General features: G+C 36.7%; 1 protein-coding gene across 1 annotated transcript in view; it reads left to right on the top strand.

Moving 5' to 3' along the window:
- Positions 1–22,123, top strand: part of LOC149800232 (coiled-coil domain-containing protein 22 homolog) — a 52,873-nt gene that overhangs the window by 16,123 nt on the left and 14,627 nt on the right. The window contains exons 5-10 of the mRNA XM_089959801.1: positions 1,049–1,133; positions 13,229–13,398; positions 15,816–16,022; positions 16,827–16,889; positions 19,625–19,864; positions 21,491–21,607. Coding sequence (XP_089815927.1) covers positions 1,049–1,133; positions 13,229–13,398; positions 15,816–16,022; positions 16,827–16,889; positions 19,625–19,864; positions 21,491–21,607 — 882 coding nt within the window. The remainder of the gene's footprint in view (positions 1–1,048; positions 1,134–13,228; positions 13,399–15,815; positions 16,023–16,826; positions 16,890–19,624; positions 19,865–21,490; positions 21,608–22,123) is intronic.

Below are 22,123 nucleotides of genomic sequence, written 5' to 3'. Positions count from 1 at the left end.
GAAGCTATGACTAAGGGCCTACATAAAGCTATGACTAAGGGCCTACATGAAGCTATGACTAAGGGCCTACATGAAGCTGTGGCTAAGGGCCTACATAAAGCTATGACTAAGGGCCTACATGAGACTAAGACTAAGGGGCCTACATGAAGCTATGACTAAGGGCCTACATGAGACTAAGACTAAGGGGCCTACATGAAGCTATGACTAAGGGCCTACATGAAGCTGTGACTAAGGGCCTACATGAAGCTATGACTAAGGGCCTACATAAAGCTATGACTAAGGGGCCTACATGAAGTTATGACTAAGGGCCTGCATGAAGCTATGACTAAGGGCCTACATAAAGCTATGACTAAGGGTCTGCATGAAGCTGTGACTAAGGGCCTACATAAAGCTATGACTAAGGGCCTACATGAAGCTGTGACTAAGGGGTCTAATGAAGCTATGACTAAGGGCGCCTATGTGAGAATAAAGATTAATATTTTTCTACTAGCATGTCAACAACTTTAAAATAAAATTATACATTTTATCAGCATCTTGAAGTTTTCTCATGCAATTTAGATATTTTTTTTCCACAAGCCTTAGGGCATTTCATTTAGAATACAGGAGGGGCAAGATCTGAAATTAGAGGGGCCGTGGGTGTTGGGCTATCAGATCTTTGTAGCGCTGTCATCCTTATCAGAAGTAAGTACAGTATAAACATTCTATAGACAGTGGTCATTGGAATTGACAATACAATTTCTCACAAGCTATAACTTTACCTTTGGGACATTGCCAGGCACTTGTCTTTGATAGATATTGATCTAGAATAGTACAAACAGGATGATATTACTGTGTCAATACCATAAAAGTGACAGTATTGTAATACAATGTTTGGCCTATGCTAACATCATTAGAGCTAATAGTTGTAATTAAAAGGACACTGTATCTTATATCTGTTAGTTCTTTTACTATTTAAATAGTAACATATAAAGTAATCTAGTTTCTTGTGCAATTTTGGCTTGCATTAGGAATTTTTCTGTTGATGTCATGAACATTTTGATATTTTCAGGGTGCCAGTTCTTTGTGTCATTTTCATTCCTGCCGCATAACAAAACCTCACAGGACAGGTGACATAACAAAAAAAATTCCCAGAGGTAATTATAGAATCCCTAATTAAGACAAAGATTGTCTATTACATTCTTGGATACAATGTTTTCTTTGTTAGAATGTTTGAGTTTAATTTCCCTGACCAAATTCCTAATTACTGTATTTGAAAGGCTTTATTATAATATTCCTTTGGGTATAGCATTTGATTTATGTTGTCCACCTGAGGAAATTAGTTTATTTATAAAAAAATTATTTTCTGACATGACAATGTATGTGTGTGATTTGGATTTTTAATGTAGCTTTAACAATTTTTCAGTCATAGCTCTATGATGTCTGCAGTGTGGCAGTTTATAGTGATGCCTAGTACTGGGGCATCATGTTGCAGACATGTAGCATGATATCCCACCCAGTCACATTATTCTGACACCAGGCTGACCAGTCCTAACACTAGCCTCTTAATGCTGAGCGCCAAGCAAGGCAGCTGTTGGTACCATTTTTGTAAGTCTTTTGTATGCCTCGGCCAGGGATTGAACTCACAACCTGCCGCATCTGAGACGGATGCTCTTACCACTAGGCCACTGGAGTGGTCCTGACATGACAAAGCTGATAATTAGTGGTTGTCATTTAAATAAGAAAAGAATGTTTAGACAACAAATGCATGATAATCACATTTCATTTGTAATCAGCACTTTTTTTTAGTCATGGTTTGCTGGCTGAATATAATTAAAAAATGAAAAGAAATGTTTTTTTTGCTTTGTACATTTTGCGGTAAATATTTTCAGAAATATTCTTCAGCTGTCATCTGGTACCTGGATGTTGACTAACATAGTACGGCTTGAAGTAAATCTTGTGTACATTTTGAATTCTGTGAAAATGGCTAAACTTTGGTGGTCAAATAAAAGAAAAAATATCTTTAGATAAAATGCTAGAAATAATACAGATAATTAATAGAAGCAGGGCATTAACAAAAATTGAGTGTGAAATGTCGACAGTCTGTGTAACTTATTATGCATAGATCAGTTTTGTCTACAGAGTGTGTTGAAGACTTTTGTTAAGTCAGGGTTTAGTTGGCAAACATATATCTTTACTGGTGATTGAGATGCTAATGATGATGTTCCCCATTCTGTGATACATGACACATTATACTGGTGATAGAGATGCTAATGATGACGTTCCCCATTCTGTGATACATGACACATTATACCGGTGATAGAGGTGCTAACGATGATGTTTCCCATGGATACATGACACATTATACTGGTGATAGAGATGCTAATGATGATGTTCCCCATTCTGTGATACATGACACATTATACCGGTGATAGAGGTGCTAACGATGATGTTCCCCATGGATACATGACACATTATACTGGTGATAGAGATGCTAATGATGATGTTCCCCATTCTGTGATACATGACACATTATACCGGTGATAGAGGTGCTAATGATGACGTTCCCCATGGATACATGACACATTATACTGGTGATAGAGATGCTAATGATGATGTTCCCCATTCTGTGATACATGACACATTATACCGGTGATAGAGGTGCTAACGATGATGTTCCCCATGGATACATGACACATTATACTGGTGATAGAGATGCTAATGATGATGTTCCCCATTCTGTGATACATGACACATTATACTGTTGATAGAGATGCTAATGATGATGTTCCCCATTCTGTGATACATGACACATTATACCGGTGAGAGAGGTGCTAATGATGATGTTCCCCATTCTGTGATACATGACACATTATACTGTTGATAGAGATGCTAATGATGATGTTCCCCATTCTGTGATACATGACACATTATACTGTTGATAGAGATGCTAATGATGATGTTCCCCATTCTGTGATACATGACACATTATACTGGTGATAGAGATGCTAATGATAATGTTCCCCATGCTGTGATACATGACACATTATACCGGTGATAGAGATGCTAATGATGATGTTCCCCATTCTGTGATACATGACACATTATACTGGTGATAGAGATGCTAATGATGATGTTCCCCATTCTGTGATACATGACACATTATACCGGTGAGAGAGGTGCTAATGATGATGTTCCCCATTCTGTGATACATGACACATTATACTGTTGATAGAGATGCTAATGATGATGTTCCCCATGCTGTGATACATAACACATTATACTGTTGATAGAGGTGCTAACAATGATGTTCCCCATGGATACATGACACATTATACTGGTGATAGAGATGCTAATGATGATGTTCCCCATTCTGTGATACATGACACATTATACCGGTGATAGAGGTGCTAACGATGATGTTCCCCATGGATACATGACACATTATACTGGTGATAGAGATGCTAATGATGACGTTCCCCATGCTGTGATACATGACACATTATACCGGTGATAGAGGTGCTAACGATGATGTTCCCCATGGATACATGACACATTATACTGGTGATAGAGATGCTAATGATGACGTTCCCCATGCTGTGATACATGACACATTATACCAGTGATAGAGGTGCTAACGATGATGTTCCCCATAGATACATGACACATTATACTGGTGATAGAGATGCTAATGATGATGTTCCCCATTCTGTGATACATGACACATTATACCGGTGATAGAGGTGCTAACGATGATGTTCCCCATGGATACATGACACATTATACTGGTGATAGAGATGCTAATGATGATGTTCCCCATTCTGTGATACATGACACATTATACTGTTGATAGAGATGCTAATGATGACGTTCCCCATGCTGTGATACATGACACATTATACCGGTGATAGAGGTGCTAATGATGATGTTCCCCATGGATACATGACACATTATACTGGTGATAGAGATGCTAATGATGATGTTCCCCATTCTGTGATACATGACACATTATACTGTTGATAGGGATGCTAATGATGATGTTCCCCATTCTGTGATACATGACACATTATACCGGTGAGAGAGGTGCTAATGATGATGTTCCCCATTCTGTGATACATGACACATTATACTGTTGATAGAGATGCTAATGATGATGTTCCCCATTCTGTGATACATGACACATTATACTGTTGATAGAGATGCTAATGATGATGTTCCCCATTCTGTGATACATGACACATTATACCTATGATAGAAATGCTAATGATGATGTTCCCCATGGATACATGACACATTATACTGGTGATAGAGATGCTAATGATGATGTTCCCCATGCTGTGATACATGACACATTATACCGGTGATAGAGATGCTAATGATGATGTTCCCCATGGATACATGACACATTATGCTGGTGATAGAGATGCTAATGATGATGTTCCCCATTCTGTGATACATGACACATTGTACCGGTGATAGAGGTGCTAACGATGATGTTCCCCATGGATACATGACACATTATACTGGTGATAGAGATGCTAATGATGACGTTCCCCATGCTGTGATACATGACACATTATACCGGTGAGAGAGGTGCTAATGATGATGGTCCCCATGGATACATGACACATTATACCGGTGAGAGAGGTGCTAATGATGATGTTCCCCATGCTGTGATACATGACACATTACACCAGTGATAGAGATGCTAATGATGATGTTCCCCATGCTGTGATACATGACACATTATACTGTTGATAGAGATGCTAATGATGATGGTCCCAATGATGTGATACATGACACACTATAACAGTGATAGAGGTGCTAACAATGATGTTCCCCATGCTGTGATACATGACACATTATACTGTTGATAGAGATGCTAATGATGATGTTCCCCATGCTGTGATACATGACACATTATACTGTTGATAGAGATGCTAATGATGATGGTCCTAATGATGTGATACATGACACACTATAACAGTGATAGAGGTGCTAACAATGATGTTCCCCATGCTGTGATACATAATACATTATATTGTTGATAGAGATGCTAATGATGATGTTCCCCATGCTGTGATACATGACACATTATACTGTTGATAGAGATGCTAATGATGATGGTCCCAATGATGTGATACATGACACATTATACCAGTGATAGAGGTGCTAACGATGATGTTCCCCATGCTGTGATACATGACACACTGTAACAGTGATAGAGGTGCTAACAATGATGTTCCCCATGCTGTGATACATGACACATTATACTGTTGATAGAGATGCTAATGATGATGGTCCCCATGCTGTGATACATGACACATTATACTGTTGATAGAGATGCTAATGATGATGGTCCCCATGCTGTGATACATGACACATTATACCGGTGATAGAGATGCTAATGATGATGTTCCCCATTCTGTGATACATGACACATTATACTGTTGATAGAGATGCTAATGATGATGGTCCCAATGCTGTGATACATGACACATTATACCGGTGATAGAGATGCTAACAATGATGTTCCCCATGCTGTGATACATGACACATTATACTGTTGATAGAGGTGCTAACAATGATGTTCCCCATGCTGTGATACATGACACATTATACTGTTGATAGAGATGCTAATGATGATGTTCCCCATGCTGTGATACATGACACATTATACTGTTGATAGAGATGCTAATGATGATGGTCCCAATGATGTGATACATGACACACTATAACAGTGATAGAGGTGCTAACAATGATGTTCCCCATGCTGTGATACATGACACATTATACTGTTGATAGAGATGCTAATGATGATGTTCCCCATGCTGTGATACATGACACATTATACTGTTGATAGAGATGCTAATGATGATGGTCCCAATGATGTGATACATGACACATTATACCAGTGATAGAGGTGCTAACGATGATGTTCCCCATGCTGTGATACATGACATACTATAACAGTGATAGAGGTGCTAACAATGATGTTCCCCATGCTGTGATACATGACACATTATACTGTTGATAGAGATGCTAATGATGATGGTCCCCATGCTGTGATACATGACACATTATACTGTTGATAGAGATGCTAATGATGATGGTCCCCATGCTGTGATACATGACACATTATACTGTTGATAGAGGTGCTAACAATGATGTTCCCCATGCTGTGATACATGACACATTATACTGTTGATAGAGATGCTAATGATGATGGTCCCCATGCTGTGATACATGACACATTATACTGTTGATAGAGATGCTAATGATGATGGTCCCCATGCTGTGATACATGACACATTATACTGTTGATAGAGGTGCTAACAATGATGTTCCCCATGCTGTGATACATGACACATTATACTGTTGATAGAGATGCTAATGATGATGTCCCCATGCTGTGATACATGACACATTATACCGGTGGTAGAAGTGCTAACGATGATGTTCCCCATTCTGTGATACATGACACATTATACTGTTGATAGAGATGCTAATGATGATGGTCCCAATGCTGTGATACATGACACATTATACCGGTGATAGAGATGCTAGCAATGATGTTCCCCATGCTGTGATACATGACACACTATAACAGTGATAGAGGTGCTAACAATGATGTTCCCCATGCTGTGATACATGACACATTTTACTGTTGATAGAGATGCTAATGATGATGGTCCCCATGCTGTGATACATGACACATTATACTGTTGATAGAGATGCTAATGATGATGGTCCCCATGCTGTGATACATGACACATTATACCGGTGATAGAGGTGCTGACAATGATGTTCCCCATGCTGTGATACATGACACATTATACTGTTGATAGAGATGCTAATGATGATGTTCCCCATTCTGTGATACATGACACATTATACCGGTGATAGAGGTGCTAACAATGATGTTCCCCATGCTGTGATACATGACACATTATACTGTTGATAGAGATGCTAATGATGATGTTCCCCATTCTGTGATACATGACACATTATACTGTTGATAGAGATGCTAATGATGATGTTCCCCATTCTGTGATACATGACACATTATACTGTTGATAGAGATGATAATGAAGATGTTCCCAATGCTGTGATACATGACACATTATACCGGTGATACTGATGCTAACAATGATGTTCCCCATGCTGTGATACATGACACATTATACTGTTGATAGAGGTGCTAACAATGACGTTCCCCATGCTGTGATACATGACACATTATACCGGTGATAGAGGTGCTAACGATGATGTTCCCCATGGATACATGACACATTATACTGGTGATAGAGATGCTAATGATGATGTTCCCCATGCTGTGATACATGACACATTATACTGTTGATAGAGATGATAATGATGATGTTCCCCATGCTGTGATACATGACACATTATACCGGTGATAGAAGTGCTAACGATGATGTTCCCCATGCTGTGATACATGACACATTATACTGTTGATAGAGATGATAATGATGATGTTCCCCATGGATACATGACACATTACACCTACTTGGGTCTTACAACAAAGATGATGATTTCTTGGATTATGTTAATTCAGATTGTGAAGATATTGCTTATGAAATTAGAGTTCACTGGGAAGCAGCCGATGTTTCTGCTACTGGGCATGACAACGATGACAATGATTCTGTACCAGGTGTTTTACCGGCAGTCAGCAAGTTTCTAGTTAATATAAATGTCATTAGTCTGTGACATGCCTGATATTCTTTTTGAGCATTTCCATGTCATTGAAAAACATAAACAGAAAATCTCAAAACAGATGACTTCTGACAATTTCTTTCCATATAAATAGTAAGGACAAATTTACTAGTTGTTGAGTATCTGCTGTCATCAGCCCTAGCATGGTGGGGAATGTCACATTGCCCACCCCACTCTAAACTTATGCAGATGACAGATGCATTGCCTGCAGGTGAAAACAAAAGTCACAGGCCTCAGCACAGTTTTTGTTCATACACCTGACACAAACCTCCAGTGATAATCTGAACTTTATGGGGGAATGTTTAGGCCATATCTTGGTGTCCCAATGGGTGCAAGTTCCCAGCAAGTCCTTCAGATGCATGCTGGGATGCATGGGGCATATTTCAGAAACTGATGATCCATTTCAACATTATTTCATGTCACATGCTGGTATGATGTCTACTGATCAGCCAGTCCAGTCAATCATACCTATCACCTACTGATGAGAGATCCATCATTTTGCTAAGCCATGTCACATACTAGTCAACAGTTCTGTTGTATTTGGAACCATATTGGGATCAGTTTGACCAATTTGTTGATTTTGCCACACATTCTGCATGGTGGTTCTAGAGATGCCAGTCCAGCCAACAGCCATACATAACATCCAGCCAGCAAATGAGCCAAACCATCTATTAAGTCATATAGTTCCAATCCCAGGCGATCTATGATGGCATGAATTGCTGTGCCACTTGCCTGGATGCTGATTCGACCAGCAGGTAATTTGTTAACAGCTCATCCATTGAAAAGATTCTATGAGACAGTTATAGATGATGACAGGTCCTTGTCCTTGCCTCCAGGGATTTTCTAGACAGACATGGACATAAGGCCTGATGAAGAGAACCCACACTATGAGTGTGGGGATAACTTCTGTGAGTGTGGGGATAACTTCTGTGAGTGTGGGGATAACTTCTGTGAGTGTGGGGATAACTTCTATGAGTGTGTGGATAACTTCTGTGATGTGGGGATAACTTCTATGAGTGTGGGGATAACTTCTATGATATGTGGGGATAACTTCTATGAGTGTGGATAACTTCTATGATGTGTGGGGATAACTTCTATGATGTGTGGGGATAACTTCTATGAGTGTGGGGATAACTTCTTTGATGTGGGGATAACTTCCATGATGTGTGGGGATAACTTCTATGAGTGTGGGGATAACTTCTATGATGTGTGGGGATAACTTCTATGAGTGTGGATAACTTCTGTGATGTGTGGGGATAACTTCTATGAGTGTGGATAACTTCTATGATGTGTGGGGATAACTTCTTTGATGTGTGGGGATAACTTCTATGAGTGTGGGGATAACTTCTATGATGTGGGGATAACTTCTATGATGTGTGGGGATAACTTCTATGACTTGGAATTCATAGATCACACAATGGAACAGAATGAGTTTAGTTTTAAAGTGTCTGTCAAGGAAATATATCATGTGTTGCCTACTTCTGAATGACTGCCACTGCCAACTGTACCATTTAGGCATCAGTTGACATAGCAGAAAAGTCGGAACATCCCTCCTTTTGTCTACTGCTGCAATCTGTGAAAGTAATGGAAATATCAGACTGTCTGTCAGATACGATAAGATCCATGATCCAGACAATTCTATGGCAGTTAAGGGAATGTTGTTTTTTCCTTGCAGCTACTGAACCCATTTGGATACTTGATATAAACATTATAGCAGTGAATATGACTACCTCCATAATTGACATGATGGACAAAGAAATATTGTGTACAATTGAGGCAACATCCTCAATGTTGTTGCAATTTGCATTGCTAGCTATCATATACACTAGCATATAATTCAAGTCAAACTGCAAACAACAGAGATCTGATCTGCTGGTGCATGATGTGCCACCAGGAGTGGGTCTGTGCAGTTTGCAGATGGACTTGTCTTATAAGCGAGTATACATTGTATTTTCTACTAGCTGAACAATCAGGCAGTGAGCATGCATGGGTCTATGGCCAGGATTGCTGTGCATGGGTCTATAGCCAGGATTGCTGTATATGAGTCTATGGCCAGGATTGCTATGCATAGGTCTATGGCCAAGATCACTGCATGGGTCTATGGCCAGGATCACTATGTATGGGTCTATAGTGAGGATTGCTATGCATGGGTCTATGGCTAAGATCACTGCATGGGTCTATGGCCAAGATCACTGCATGGGTCTATGGCCAAGATCACTGAATGGGTCTATGGCCAGGATCATTATGCATGGGTCTATGGATAGGATCACTTTGCATGGGTCTATGGATAGGATCACTAATCATGAGTCTATGGCCAGGATCACTAAGCATGGGTCAGTGGCCAGGATCGCTATGTATGGTTCTATGGCCAGGATCACAATGCATGGGTCTAAGGCCAGGATCATTATGTATGTGTCTGTGGCCAGGATCACTAAGCATGGGTCTATGACAAGGAATGTTATGCATATGTCTGTCGCCAGGATCACTATGCATGGGTCTATGGCCAGGATCACTAAGCATGGGTCTATGACCAGGAATGTTATGCATATGTCTTCCGCCAGGATCACTATGCATGGGTCTATTGCCAGGATCACTATGTATGGTTCTATGACCAGGATCACTATGCATGGGTCTATTGCCAGGATCACTATGTATGGTTCTATGGCCAGGATTGCTTTGCATGGGTCTATGACCAGGATCACTAAGGTTATTAATTGGGCACTGCACATTTCTGTGGCTAATGCATTAACAGATTCAGCTTAAATATTAGTAAGACGACACTTGTCTTCACTTGTCATCACTCAAACCACATCACTCCTTGGACCCTGGGTTCTGCCTTCAGGTCACTTTTTATATTGGGCAGTAGGATAGGGTAGATTCCAAGGAAGGCAGCACAGGAAATACCCCTCCAACTGGATTTGCCACCGTTAATGGCATTTAGGCTAAACAAGTCTTGTGAATAGATGATCGTCAGCAAAGAGATACAAGTCTAAATATAGCCCAACAACAAGAACAGTTTCAACAAAAATTATAGATGGCAACAGGCCCTTAGTTAAGGAGGCAGTTCATTAAAAGGGATAAGAAACAAGGTTTCTTTTTTCCCAAGCCTCCCAAGAACTGACATTGACCCACAGACAGCCTACCAGTTGGCACCAGACTCCTTCATTTTCACCAGCGTTGGATTAACCTATTTTCTAAAAATAGATATTAATAGTCTTTATACTGATCAAATCAGTTGGAAGGTAACATTTTTAATCTACTTAAAATTTGTGCTGAAAAAATATTCTTTTTTGATTGCCTGTTTGAATTTTATTACTCCATACAATGGTTAGTTTTTCTACAGCACATCAACACAAATAGGTTTATTAATGCCAAGGCAATTAAAGTGCCTTGCCCAGGGACACATCAAGGTAGCCTGACCCAGGCTGGTTGGATGGTAAGATTCTAACTCGTCCCCTTTTGGATGTGAGCCTGGCATGCTAACCACTGAATGGGATGCTGTTTACTCTCTCTTATGCAAATATTTATATAACTGAATGGGAGAAAGAAATATTTGCTTACACCAAAAACTACCTTGTTTCTGTATTATTTTTATTGATTCCGTTTTATTCCTTTGGACCCATTTGTAAGTACTAATAGAGTTTCGTAACTGGATGAATAAAAACCAGTCAAATAATATTAGAACTAAAATTAGAATAGAAAGTGTAAACATCATCGATATAAGAGTATACAAGGGAAATAGCTTTGCAGATGGAGATAATCTGTATATTTCATCAGTTGCTACAGAAAAATAGTTTTCACCCATGGCATATGTTTAAGAAAATTGTTAAGTCAGAAAATACAGAGTACTAGATTTGTAACTGATATTTGTTTAGGAAAGTTGAATATGAGTCAGTAAGAAGAATACATTTACAGCAAAATGCAAGAAATAATACCATTTACCATTTCAGTAAATGCTCAGTATCAGAATCAAAGTTTGTGGGAGAAGATTTTAGTTATTTGCAACAATAATTTCATGATACATTTAGAACATGTGCTTTTGTTACAGCTTACACGTAAGAGCATTAGAGACTTTTAGTGGGATCCAAATACTGACAACCTTTGTTGTTTTAAGTGTGAATTTAATGGGTGTAAGCTGTGTGATTTTATAATTAAGATATAGTACAAATCTTGAAAACAACTGATATTAAACATTTTGCATGTTATGCACAAAATATAATATATGTGGTATATTGTTTAAACTGTGAAAAAGCAGTATGTAACCTTTATTGTGGTCTTGTGAATGTGTTTCTTTTGTATCTTTTTTTCTTCAAACTTTATTTTTAAAGATATTTTTTCAATTGTTTTTACTAAACATTGTGAGGGATCATTGCAATATATATAGATTCAGTTGCATCTTTCTATCCCTCTTTCATAGTAATACTCAAAAATAATGCTCAAATACTCAACATATGTACAAGGTTCACAAATTCATGATGTTGCCATCATATTAATGCTTAACATTTCCCTCCAATTTATTGTATAAATATTGATTATCATTAAGACAAAAGACATGGGTGTATATGGTAGTTTTAGTTTAAAGGATATTAAGCGGTCAGATACAGTAATGTTAGAAACAAATTATACCTAGTTCACATCTGATACTGATAAAGATTCTGACCCATAGGAGTTGGAGTCTGTATTTGTCATCACTGTTGTTTTGATAAACTACTGCCCTGGTATAAAATTACCAATTTGTTCTTATAAAGGGCAGTCGTCTTGAGCCCTAGCTTGGGTGTACATTAAAAATTGGCTGGGAATGTACTTTGTGTTCGATGTTACTGTTTGCAACTTTTGTACACTGTAACACATGAATTTTAAGGATTGCCATGAAAACTTCTTGACTTTTAAAACATTGCTTTAAAAAAAAAGTCTTACTGAATTTTGCCAAAAGCTGTATGAATTTATCCAAGGGAATACATAGTATTAAAACTTAATGAAATAGACTACTTTTAAATTCAGATTTTTTTAATAGATAGATCTATTTTCCAAAATGAAATAAGATGGGATAAAATTGGAAGGAACAGATGACTCAGGACATCTGTAGTTACTAGATGGAGTAGCATCCCTTTGTTCTAATGCCATGCTTAACACATTTTTTAGTCTGAAAGAAAAATAAACTTAAAGAATATCCAAGTTAGGATTAGTTGTCTGCTTTTTCTATGCAATGATTAACAAAGTGGCTTATGGAAAAAATTTCATTTCTGTAAGAAAGGATACTTCTTGAAATCTTTTGGAACTCATTGATAGTTCTTTTAAAGTCCTTGGAAAAACCTCTTCAGGGCTGTACAAACCATAGTCAGTAAAAATGCATGTGTAAATGGAGAGAACTTAAAAGTGATGTTGGATTAGGCCTATCTTTAAAGTAATATTTGCTCATACTTTGACTCTCCTATTGTTTACAGTTAAAATTTTTGTGATTTTTTTGTGTGATATGCATTTGATAGACATATTAAAATGAAAATTCTTTTGACAGAACTGCGGTTTTACTATACCAAAATTCTCCCAGTTGTAACTAATCAGACACTACATCATGAAGATACAGCGCCCTCTTTGATAGAAGACAATGCCATAGAATATACACAGCAACAAGAGTGGGAATCTGAGTGGAACCAGTCTGGACTGGGATCCAGGCTGAGTGAGGAGGTAATTTAATAGTTTCACTACTTGGACTGCTTTTACTTTGTTCATTATATAGTGGAAATGTGAGCCTGTGAGAAAGTCTGCCAAAAGTGAGATATATCAAAGTCTTGGGATGCTACATGGAACTATTATCATTCATAAAGACATTGTAAGAGAGTTAATGAAGACATACCTCTTTGGTCAACAGAGACATACAGCTGTATTGTGAGAAAGAATGTTTGCATTTAATTTAATTTTCCTGTTGGTTTAGCATCAGTTTGGGATTCATACATTTTCTAAAGTCAGATATTTTATGATGCTATTATTTTCTTCAAGGAAGCCTGTCAACGTCATTTGCAGTAGGTACATGAGTGCAGTGTTTGCCAACTTCTTGACTGATATCTAGGTTTTCTCAATACAGTCTTGGCAGGCTTGTAATTAAACTATGAATCAGTCTTGATCACAGTAAACTTAACCTCCCTAACATTCTCATTTACATGTAAGAAAATAATTTCTGTCTTTCATGTGGCATTAAGTCATGTGTAAAGATGTTCGATTGGTCAGTTTTAAGCAGATGTTTGATTGGTCAGTTTAAAGCAAGACCTAAATTTCATTGGATAAATTCAATAGATTCAAGTCCAAAATTTTAATTGTTCTGGTATTATGTTGTCCATGGGTTTGTAAAAAAGACCTTCATGCATTTATAATGAAACTAGGACTTGCTATCATTCATAGCAGTCAGTTAATTAATGGTGATTGTTTGAATGGATGGAATGTTGTTATAAACATGGACTTACATGTAATTTTAAGACTTTCTTTGGAAAAAAACTTTCAGTGAAGTCACTTAATTTGTATAGCTTTGTTGAGGCTATTTTCTCATACAGATGCAGTTGGAAACAAATTTTGGCAAATGATCCAATATAAAATTGATTTATGCTGTCATTGCAATATAAAGAAGATTCAAAGCTTCCAACTGATTTCACTTAACGATTTTTGGAATTTGGTGTAAAAGTGGCATTCTCTGCAGAAAAGTACCAAACTGACAATCCATATTAATACAGAAGGTTCTATAACTGTTGTTTGCGTTTGATTGCTATTATGCATATTTTGTTTTAACTCATTAACCCCTGGAACCTTGTTTACACGTCAGGAGGTAGTAGCCTAATTTCGAGTTCTGTAGCATCAAAGTAATTTAAGATACACTAAGGTAGGTGGTATTATAGAAAGGTAGACAAATGTAGCTCTACAATGATACCAAATAATCTGGACTTTCTAGTTGCACTACAAAATACAGAGGGAAAAACCAAATTTTTTGGACCAAATTGTTTTCCACCAAAAATTTGCTCATGGTTGGAATCCGTTTGTGTGTCTGGATTTTAGACTTTTTGGCCTCAGATGTAACGCAGACCAGTCTGAACTGCACACAGACAGGAGAACCTTTGCAAAAAGTAGGATAAGATGGGCGTTTGGAATAATAAAAAAAATGGTCTGGATACAAAAATGTTGGGTCTGTTAAGCAAAAGAAAAAAAAAAGAACTTCAACTTTTACCCTTCTGCTCATGTGCAAGCGAAAAAGCCAATGAAAACGATGTTTCTAGCACAACTAGGCTTTAGGTTAGCCAGAAATCTCTTGGAAGTCAGTGTATTAGGATGTATTCAGAAATAGCCTCCAAAATGTGTTTCCTACTTGCATTTCAGATGAAAATGACAAAAATCTTCAAGGGTTAATGAGCAATAATATGTCATTGAATTAATGGGAGCTAATGCATTTCCAATTTACACACAAATACAGCTAATTCTGACTGACCAGGACTGGTATCAAACCTGCAGTCCTTGAATAATGAGTCTGAAATTCTACCAGCTGGCTCCCTCCTGAAAAAACAAACATGCATTTGATAAAAAAAATTGTGCAATTTGTTTTCTTATTTTTATATCATCATGTATGATTTTCTCAACAAAATGAACTGCTCTAATGGTGTAGTGGTTACTGCATCCACCTTGGATGCAGGATGTCGTAGGTTTGAACCCTGGCTGAGTTATACCAAAGACTTATAAAAAATGGCAGTAGCAGCTGCCTCACTTGTTGCTCAGCATTCAGGGGTTAGTATTAGGATTGGTCGGCCTGGTGTCAGGATAATGTGTCTGGGTGGGACATCATGCTTTGTGTCTGTGGCATGATGCCTCAGTTCTAGACATCACTATATTTAAAAAAATGTTGGGTACTATGAAAGAGCCTCCATGCATTATTAATTAATGGTAATGCATCATTCACACCATAGTTTAATGGGTACGATGCATCTTTTAACAATACCTAAGATATAAATAGCCAGTATAACCAATGAGGTTTAGATGGGAAATTGGTTTTTCATTACTAATTAAACCCTATACAAAGTACAAAACAGTAGAGTGGCATCTTAACGAGGCAATTTATGTTTATGCAGGAATACAGAGCTAGGAAGAAGGAGAGAATAAAGAAAAAGATAACAGACCAGTTACGTCAGGACCGACAGAGAGGTGGCACCACTGCTGGAAGTAGCCTGTCACAGGACTTACAGCAGATGATATCATCAATAAGTGGGCGGGCTTCCACTACTACCAAAACCAAAGGTTCCAGATTCACTCATACAGAAAAGTTATTATTTGCCAAGGTATAACAGTTAAATGTTACCAGGAACAAACAATTATTATGCAAAAAGTGCCAGACTGTATGTCTTTGCAACAAGCAAGTCCTCAAAAAATAAAATTAATGAATATACAATTTCTTTTGCTAATGTATACATTTTTGACTTATTAAATACATCTTGATTAACTATATAAATGTTTAACGTATTTGATACATATTGATTAACTGTATACATTTTGAACATATTTGATACATATTGATTAACTGTGTACATTTTGAACATATTTGATACATATTGATTAACTGTATACATTTTTGTCATATTAAATACATATTGATTAACTGTATACATTTAGAACATATTTGATACATATTGGTTAACAGTATACATTTTGAACATATTTGATACATATTGATTAACTGTATACATTTTGAACATATTTTATACATATTGGTTAACTGTATACATTTTTATCATATTAAATACATATTGATTAACTGTATACATTTTCAACATATTTGATACATATTGATTAACTGTGTACATTTTGAACATATTTGATACATATTGGTTAACTGTATACATTTTTGTCATATTAAATACATATTGATTAACTGTATACATTTTGAACATATTTGATACATATTGATTAACTGTATACATTTTTAACATATTTGATACATATTGATTAAACGTATACATTTTTAACATATCGATTGATTGTGCTTGTGGTTTCAGTTTTTGATTATGAGGGTACATTTTTGCACTTATAACATTTTTTAATTGTTACCATGGTTGCACTCTGATAGAATATAGTTTTCTTTATAGGATGAAGAAAAGGTCATATCTGAGGTTGGCACTGGCGAGGGGCCAAGGACAAAGACAGAAGAGGTTGGACATTGATCTTTATGCCACTTGTGTTTTGAAGGGACTAATCCTTTAATAGTGACAAGTTTAAATGAGAATAAGAAACATTTGTATAAAAGTTTTCATTCAGAGAATATACTGTTTGATATAAAATCAGGTGTTAACCTATTCAGCACCAAATATTACATTTGTAACACACCAAATATAAATAATCTCATGATTGTACATAATGGTTTTGTTTTTTTGAAGCTTAATGGTATGAAGATAAATTGGAAGGATATCTACAGGATTAGGATAAGCCTACTGGATTAGGTTAAGCCTAAATCATGTAACTACCCAACTGGTATTTGTCCACTAGTACTGTATACACTCACCTATAAGTTGAGTCCAACTGTAAACAACACAGACCTTGATCTGCTGTCACATAATACACTGGAAGATCATGGTCTGTGTTCTTCATTCTGCTTATTATTCCTACCAAACTACATAGGCCCAGATCTACCAGCATGTTATGCACAGAGATACATGAAGAGGAGTAAAATTAAACTTCATCCTTTTTTGTTGTTCGACATAAAATCTTTGTCACAATACGGATTGTTGTTTGATGAGTGATGTTTGCAAAACCAACTTGAAAATATTAACATTCTGATGTGACTGTCTTCCAGACTTAGCTGATCAATCGATATTTCATCAGAAGATGTTTTAGCGGTAATATTCTTCATTTGGTGTTGATGACAACACCCTCAGAGACAGATGTCATTGTTTTTTAAGTAAATGGATGAAAGATCTTGTTAAGTCTGTTTAAGATGTTTTTCAAATGTCAAAACTCCATAATATAAAGATTTTAGTACTATTATACTTGCTGCAAACAACATAGAACATGATCCACCAGGCAATAAGGGTCTTTGTTCTATCTTTTAATTTTTAATTCTAAGAAGCTGCATAAATCCAGATCTGTTGGCACATTATGCAGTGACAGATCTTTATGCAGTTTGCAGCTGGATCTAACTCGTGTATTAGTATAGTGTGTACAACATATGTTGTTTGTTCAACTGATTAATCTAACAAACTGCAAAAGCCCAGATCTGCCAGTACGTTGTGCAGTTGCAGATCTGGGCCTTTGCAATTTGTAATTGGACCCAAGTTATAAGTGAGTATAGGTATGCATTGGATTGGTGAAATGCACAAAAATACCAATAGTTTAGTACAAAGTATAATACAAAATGACACTTTTCTCACTAATATATACAGAATATGGATGTCCAAAGTAGGAATTGATCAGGGTGTCCTCAGTCAGAGACTAGTGCTTCTAAGCTAAGTGCACAGAGGGTAATAAATCAGTCTGATCAGAAGCGTGATAGTGAGGCTGATGTATCAGTCTGTTCAGGTGGGACCGATCATTAGTTACAGTAACTGTATATGCTTATAATATGATCCCAACTGCAAACTGTGCAGACTCAGACCTGCCATCATATTATGCACCAGTAGATCTGGATCTGTGCAGTTGTTAGGAGTAATCAGTAGAACAAACAACGTAGACCCTGATCTACATGTGCATTATGTTGTGGCAAATCAGGATCTTTGTTGTTTGCATTTTGACTCGACTTACAAGTGAATATTTACAAGCGAATATTTTTAGTAGGCACAGATGACTAAAATTTCTTTGACAGCCAGTCTAAAAGGGAGAGGTAAGTATTTTATGTTCACATCCGGAGTCCATGAGTGTTTTTCCTGTCAGTGGTGCATACCTGTTAAAGGGTGCTCACCAGTTATTATGTACTTTTGAGAGAGTGACGTATGTAAGGTGAAGTTGGTTGCATTGAAAACATGCACAGTGGAGAGAATGTTGGCATACCTCTATGTTACATTAATGTAATGTGGATGATATTTCTTTGGATATTGTACTTTTGGAAATTGTACAGGATCTAAGCACACTGCTAACTAAAATGACTGCTCCCTTGTGATAAAAAAATCAGCCTGAATTAGCCTAAAGTACACTATCCATAGCAGCTATTAAAATAGGGAAAGTGAATTTTGCCAGACTAGACAATACCAGCTATTGAAAGTGCAATAAATGAATTACCAACTACATAAAATGTAAAAAAGACGTTATCGGCTCTTTTTTATACAATTTACCTCTGAAGTTCAGGGTGTGAAAATGACCAAGTGGAGCTAGCACTTTTTTGAAAGGTGCACATCTGGAGTAAGGCCAAGCTGTATACTTTATAACCCATATTACACCCATCAATCATACACCAAAATAAAGGGAATTAAAGGTTCTTTGACTACCTAAGATATACAAGTTTTTTTTAAAAAATAACCTGTATAACCAGTGAGGAAAGCCTATGCAAAATACGAAACTGTAGAGCGCCACCTTGGGACATTGGGATAGACTATAGTCACATGATCAGTTCACACGTCATGTGACCACAAACATTTCATGAAAGTACAAGGATGAATACCCATTGCTTGCTGTAGCAAATAGAATCTGAGAAGGTATTGCACTAGCTTTAACAAAATGCTAATATTTTTCTGTTGTGATTTTAGTGTTAAAATGCAAGAAAATTATATATATATATATATATATATATATATATATATGTATGTATGTATGTATGTATGTATGTATGTATGTATATATATATATATATATATATATATATATATATATATATATATATATATAAACATTGTTCCCTAGGAGAGGCATATTGTTCCTGGTAACCCATCTTTTTAAAATAACATAATTTACTTTTTAGGAGCTGCAGAAAGAGCATGAGGTGGAAGTGGAGGACCTGCGGGAAGAGTTGAATAACCTTGTTTCACGGCTTGAGTCAGTTGACATGGACATGAGGAAGTTTACGGCAGGTATCCAGCAAATGGAGGAAGAGATAGGAAATCAAGGGCGGATCAACAAGGAGAAGGAGGAGGGTTTCATAGTCAAGAAAAGGACCCTCGATCTCCTACCGGATGCTGAGAATAATATAACAAAACTACAGGTATTGGACATGAAACATTTTCAGAATGATGAAGAGTAATGGATAGATGTATCCCAAACAACATGACGGTTGCTTAAACGTTTTTGATGCCATCAAGTATCTGGAAAACTTAAGTGTCATCTTTGCATACATTTATGTGACACATGACTGTTGAAGAAAATGTTCATGTAAAATTGATCCTTGTTTGAAGTACTTATACATTATTGGTATATATGGAGAAATCCAAAAGTTGCTGTATTAGCTGGCCATAATCATCAAGTGAACTCCAACTACCATTTGGGGCACTGAGTGGCCGAGTGGTCTAAAGTGCTCTCTGTTACGGATCACTGCCATCTCACCTCTGTCTGCATGGGTTCAAGTCTAGGATTCGGCTAATTTGGGTATGTGAGAAAGCTTGCCAGTAGCTTCTTGTGGGTCGGTGGTTCTTCCTGGGGTTTTCCCAGGTTCTTCCTCCACCATTAATACTGGCCGCCATGCATAGCCTATCGTGTGCTGAAAAATGGCGTTAAAACCCACAACAACAACAACAACAACAACCAACTACCATTTGCTAACTTGACAGGTTCGATATTGGACATAATTATTCCTTGCATTTGCTTGATCATTATGTTCTTCCAATTATTCAGACATATGGTATCCACAAAACATGTCAATACCTCACACCATCTGCGTTTTAAGTAGCTGGTATGGTGGTGTGTCAGCACTTATCAGACATTTAGAAGAAAATATGTGTAGCTACAGTCCTAATTTAAGAGAAGAGAGGTACTAGAAACAACATTTAGCTTTTATTATCATTCTCCAACACTTGTTTGAGTACCAGAGCAAATGAAACTTTAATGTAGGACTTTACCAAAAATGCTAATTAATTAAGTGTAAATATATTTGACGTAATATTAATTGTGCTTGTTATCAGTTAACAGTTATTTTCTAAATTAGCAGAGTGGGATAAAATGTTGTTCTTGGATAAAATTCAATGTCATATAGTCATTTTTATAAATAAATAGTTTGAGAGAAAACTGGTGAAGCATGGAAAGATAACACAAAAACTGAAGCAGCTGCAAGACTGGAATCAGATATTACAGTTTTTCATACATTTTATAAATAAGTAAATAAAAATGTATTTTGTTTGGTTACAACTTGGTATACCTTCTTTAAATTATTTTTGATATGAAATTTTTCTTCTGGCCATCACATTATATCTCAGGAAAAAATCTTTGGCAAAAACCATTAGAATTTTGGTATGTGTATATATTAAAGCCATTAGAATATTTGGACATTTATATTAAAGCCATTATAATTTTGGTATTTATATATTAAAGAATAGCAACTTCCGCAAGTATAACTACTAATGCTACTAGACCAAGAGTTCCTGTTGCTGCATTATTTTAACCACCGAAGTCTTGAGGTCAATAATTAATATTTATTTACATTACTACATTCACACTTGTACATATATGTTTATGTTATCTGCCTGTCCAATACATCATGACCACAAAGACTAATTATATCTCTGTTCTTGTTGGCCCTCTCATATAAATAAACAACTGCAAGCCTCATTAAAATGATTATTTAGTTTGATTGCTTGCAATAATCTAGCCTATAGCTTTTGAATGTTGTTTATTTCAGGCTGTGGTAGATAATAGTGGACAGAGATTGGTCAACCTGGCTAATCAATGGGAAAAACACCGTGCTCCTCTGATAGAGCAGTACAGAGATCTGAAGGAATTGACCTCAAAAAAGGAGGTAATTGTTTCCTTCTCTTTCCAGTCAAGCATATCTGACACACATGTGAAATTTTCCATTTAGGAATTCCTGGGGAGTTACCCATACATGGTCATGACTTCATGAAATTTGAAGGTGATTCTTGCTTGTGTACCTCAAGGGTTGTTTTCCATATTTGATGCAGCAAAGAGATAGAAATAACAATATTATTCTGAATACATTTTGATCCAGACATTTTGTTCACCAGCCAAAGTCAGAACTAGATTAGGAATGAACTTTGAGATATTGCAAAAATAATTTCCACTGTTTTCTTTCTTTTTCTAAGGATCATGATGAATCTGTGCAGCACCATCTTTGCTAGGCGAGACTGCCAATCCACTTTATTTACCAGTGACCCTTGACATGTGTAGCTAACCAAAACAGTATCTACTACTCATCTCAGATTGGATGTAGAAGAAATAAATTGATCCAATCAGATTGTTTCTTACATTGGTCTTTAAATAATCATTGTAGCCTCTTTAGATAACAGCATGTCAT

Source organism: Sinohyriopsis cumingii, chromosome 5 (assembly GCF_028554795.1).
Source record: "Sinohyriopsis cumingii isolate HCF-2022 chromosome 5, ASM2855479v2, whole genome shotgun sequence".
NCBI classification, from domain to species: domain Eukaryota; kingdom Metazoa; phylum Mollusca; class Bivalvia; order Unionida; family Unionidae; genus Sinohyriopsis; species Sinohyriopsis cumingii.
The sequence above is the reverse complement of the archived record's forward strand: the minus strand, read 5'-3'. Positions and strand labels throughout refer to the sequence as shown.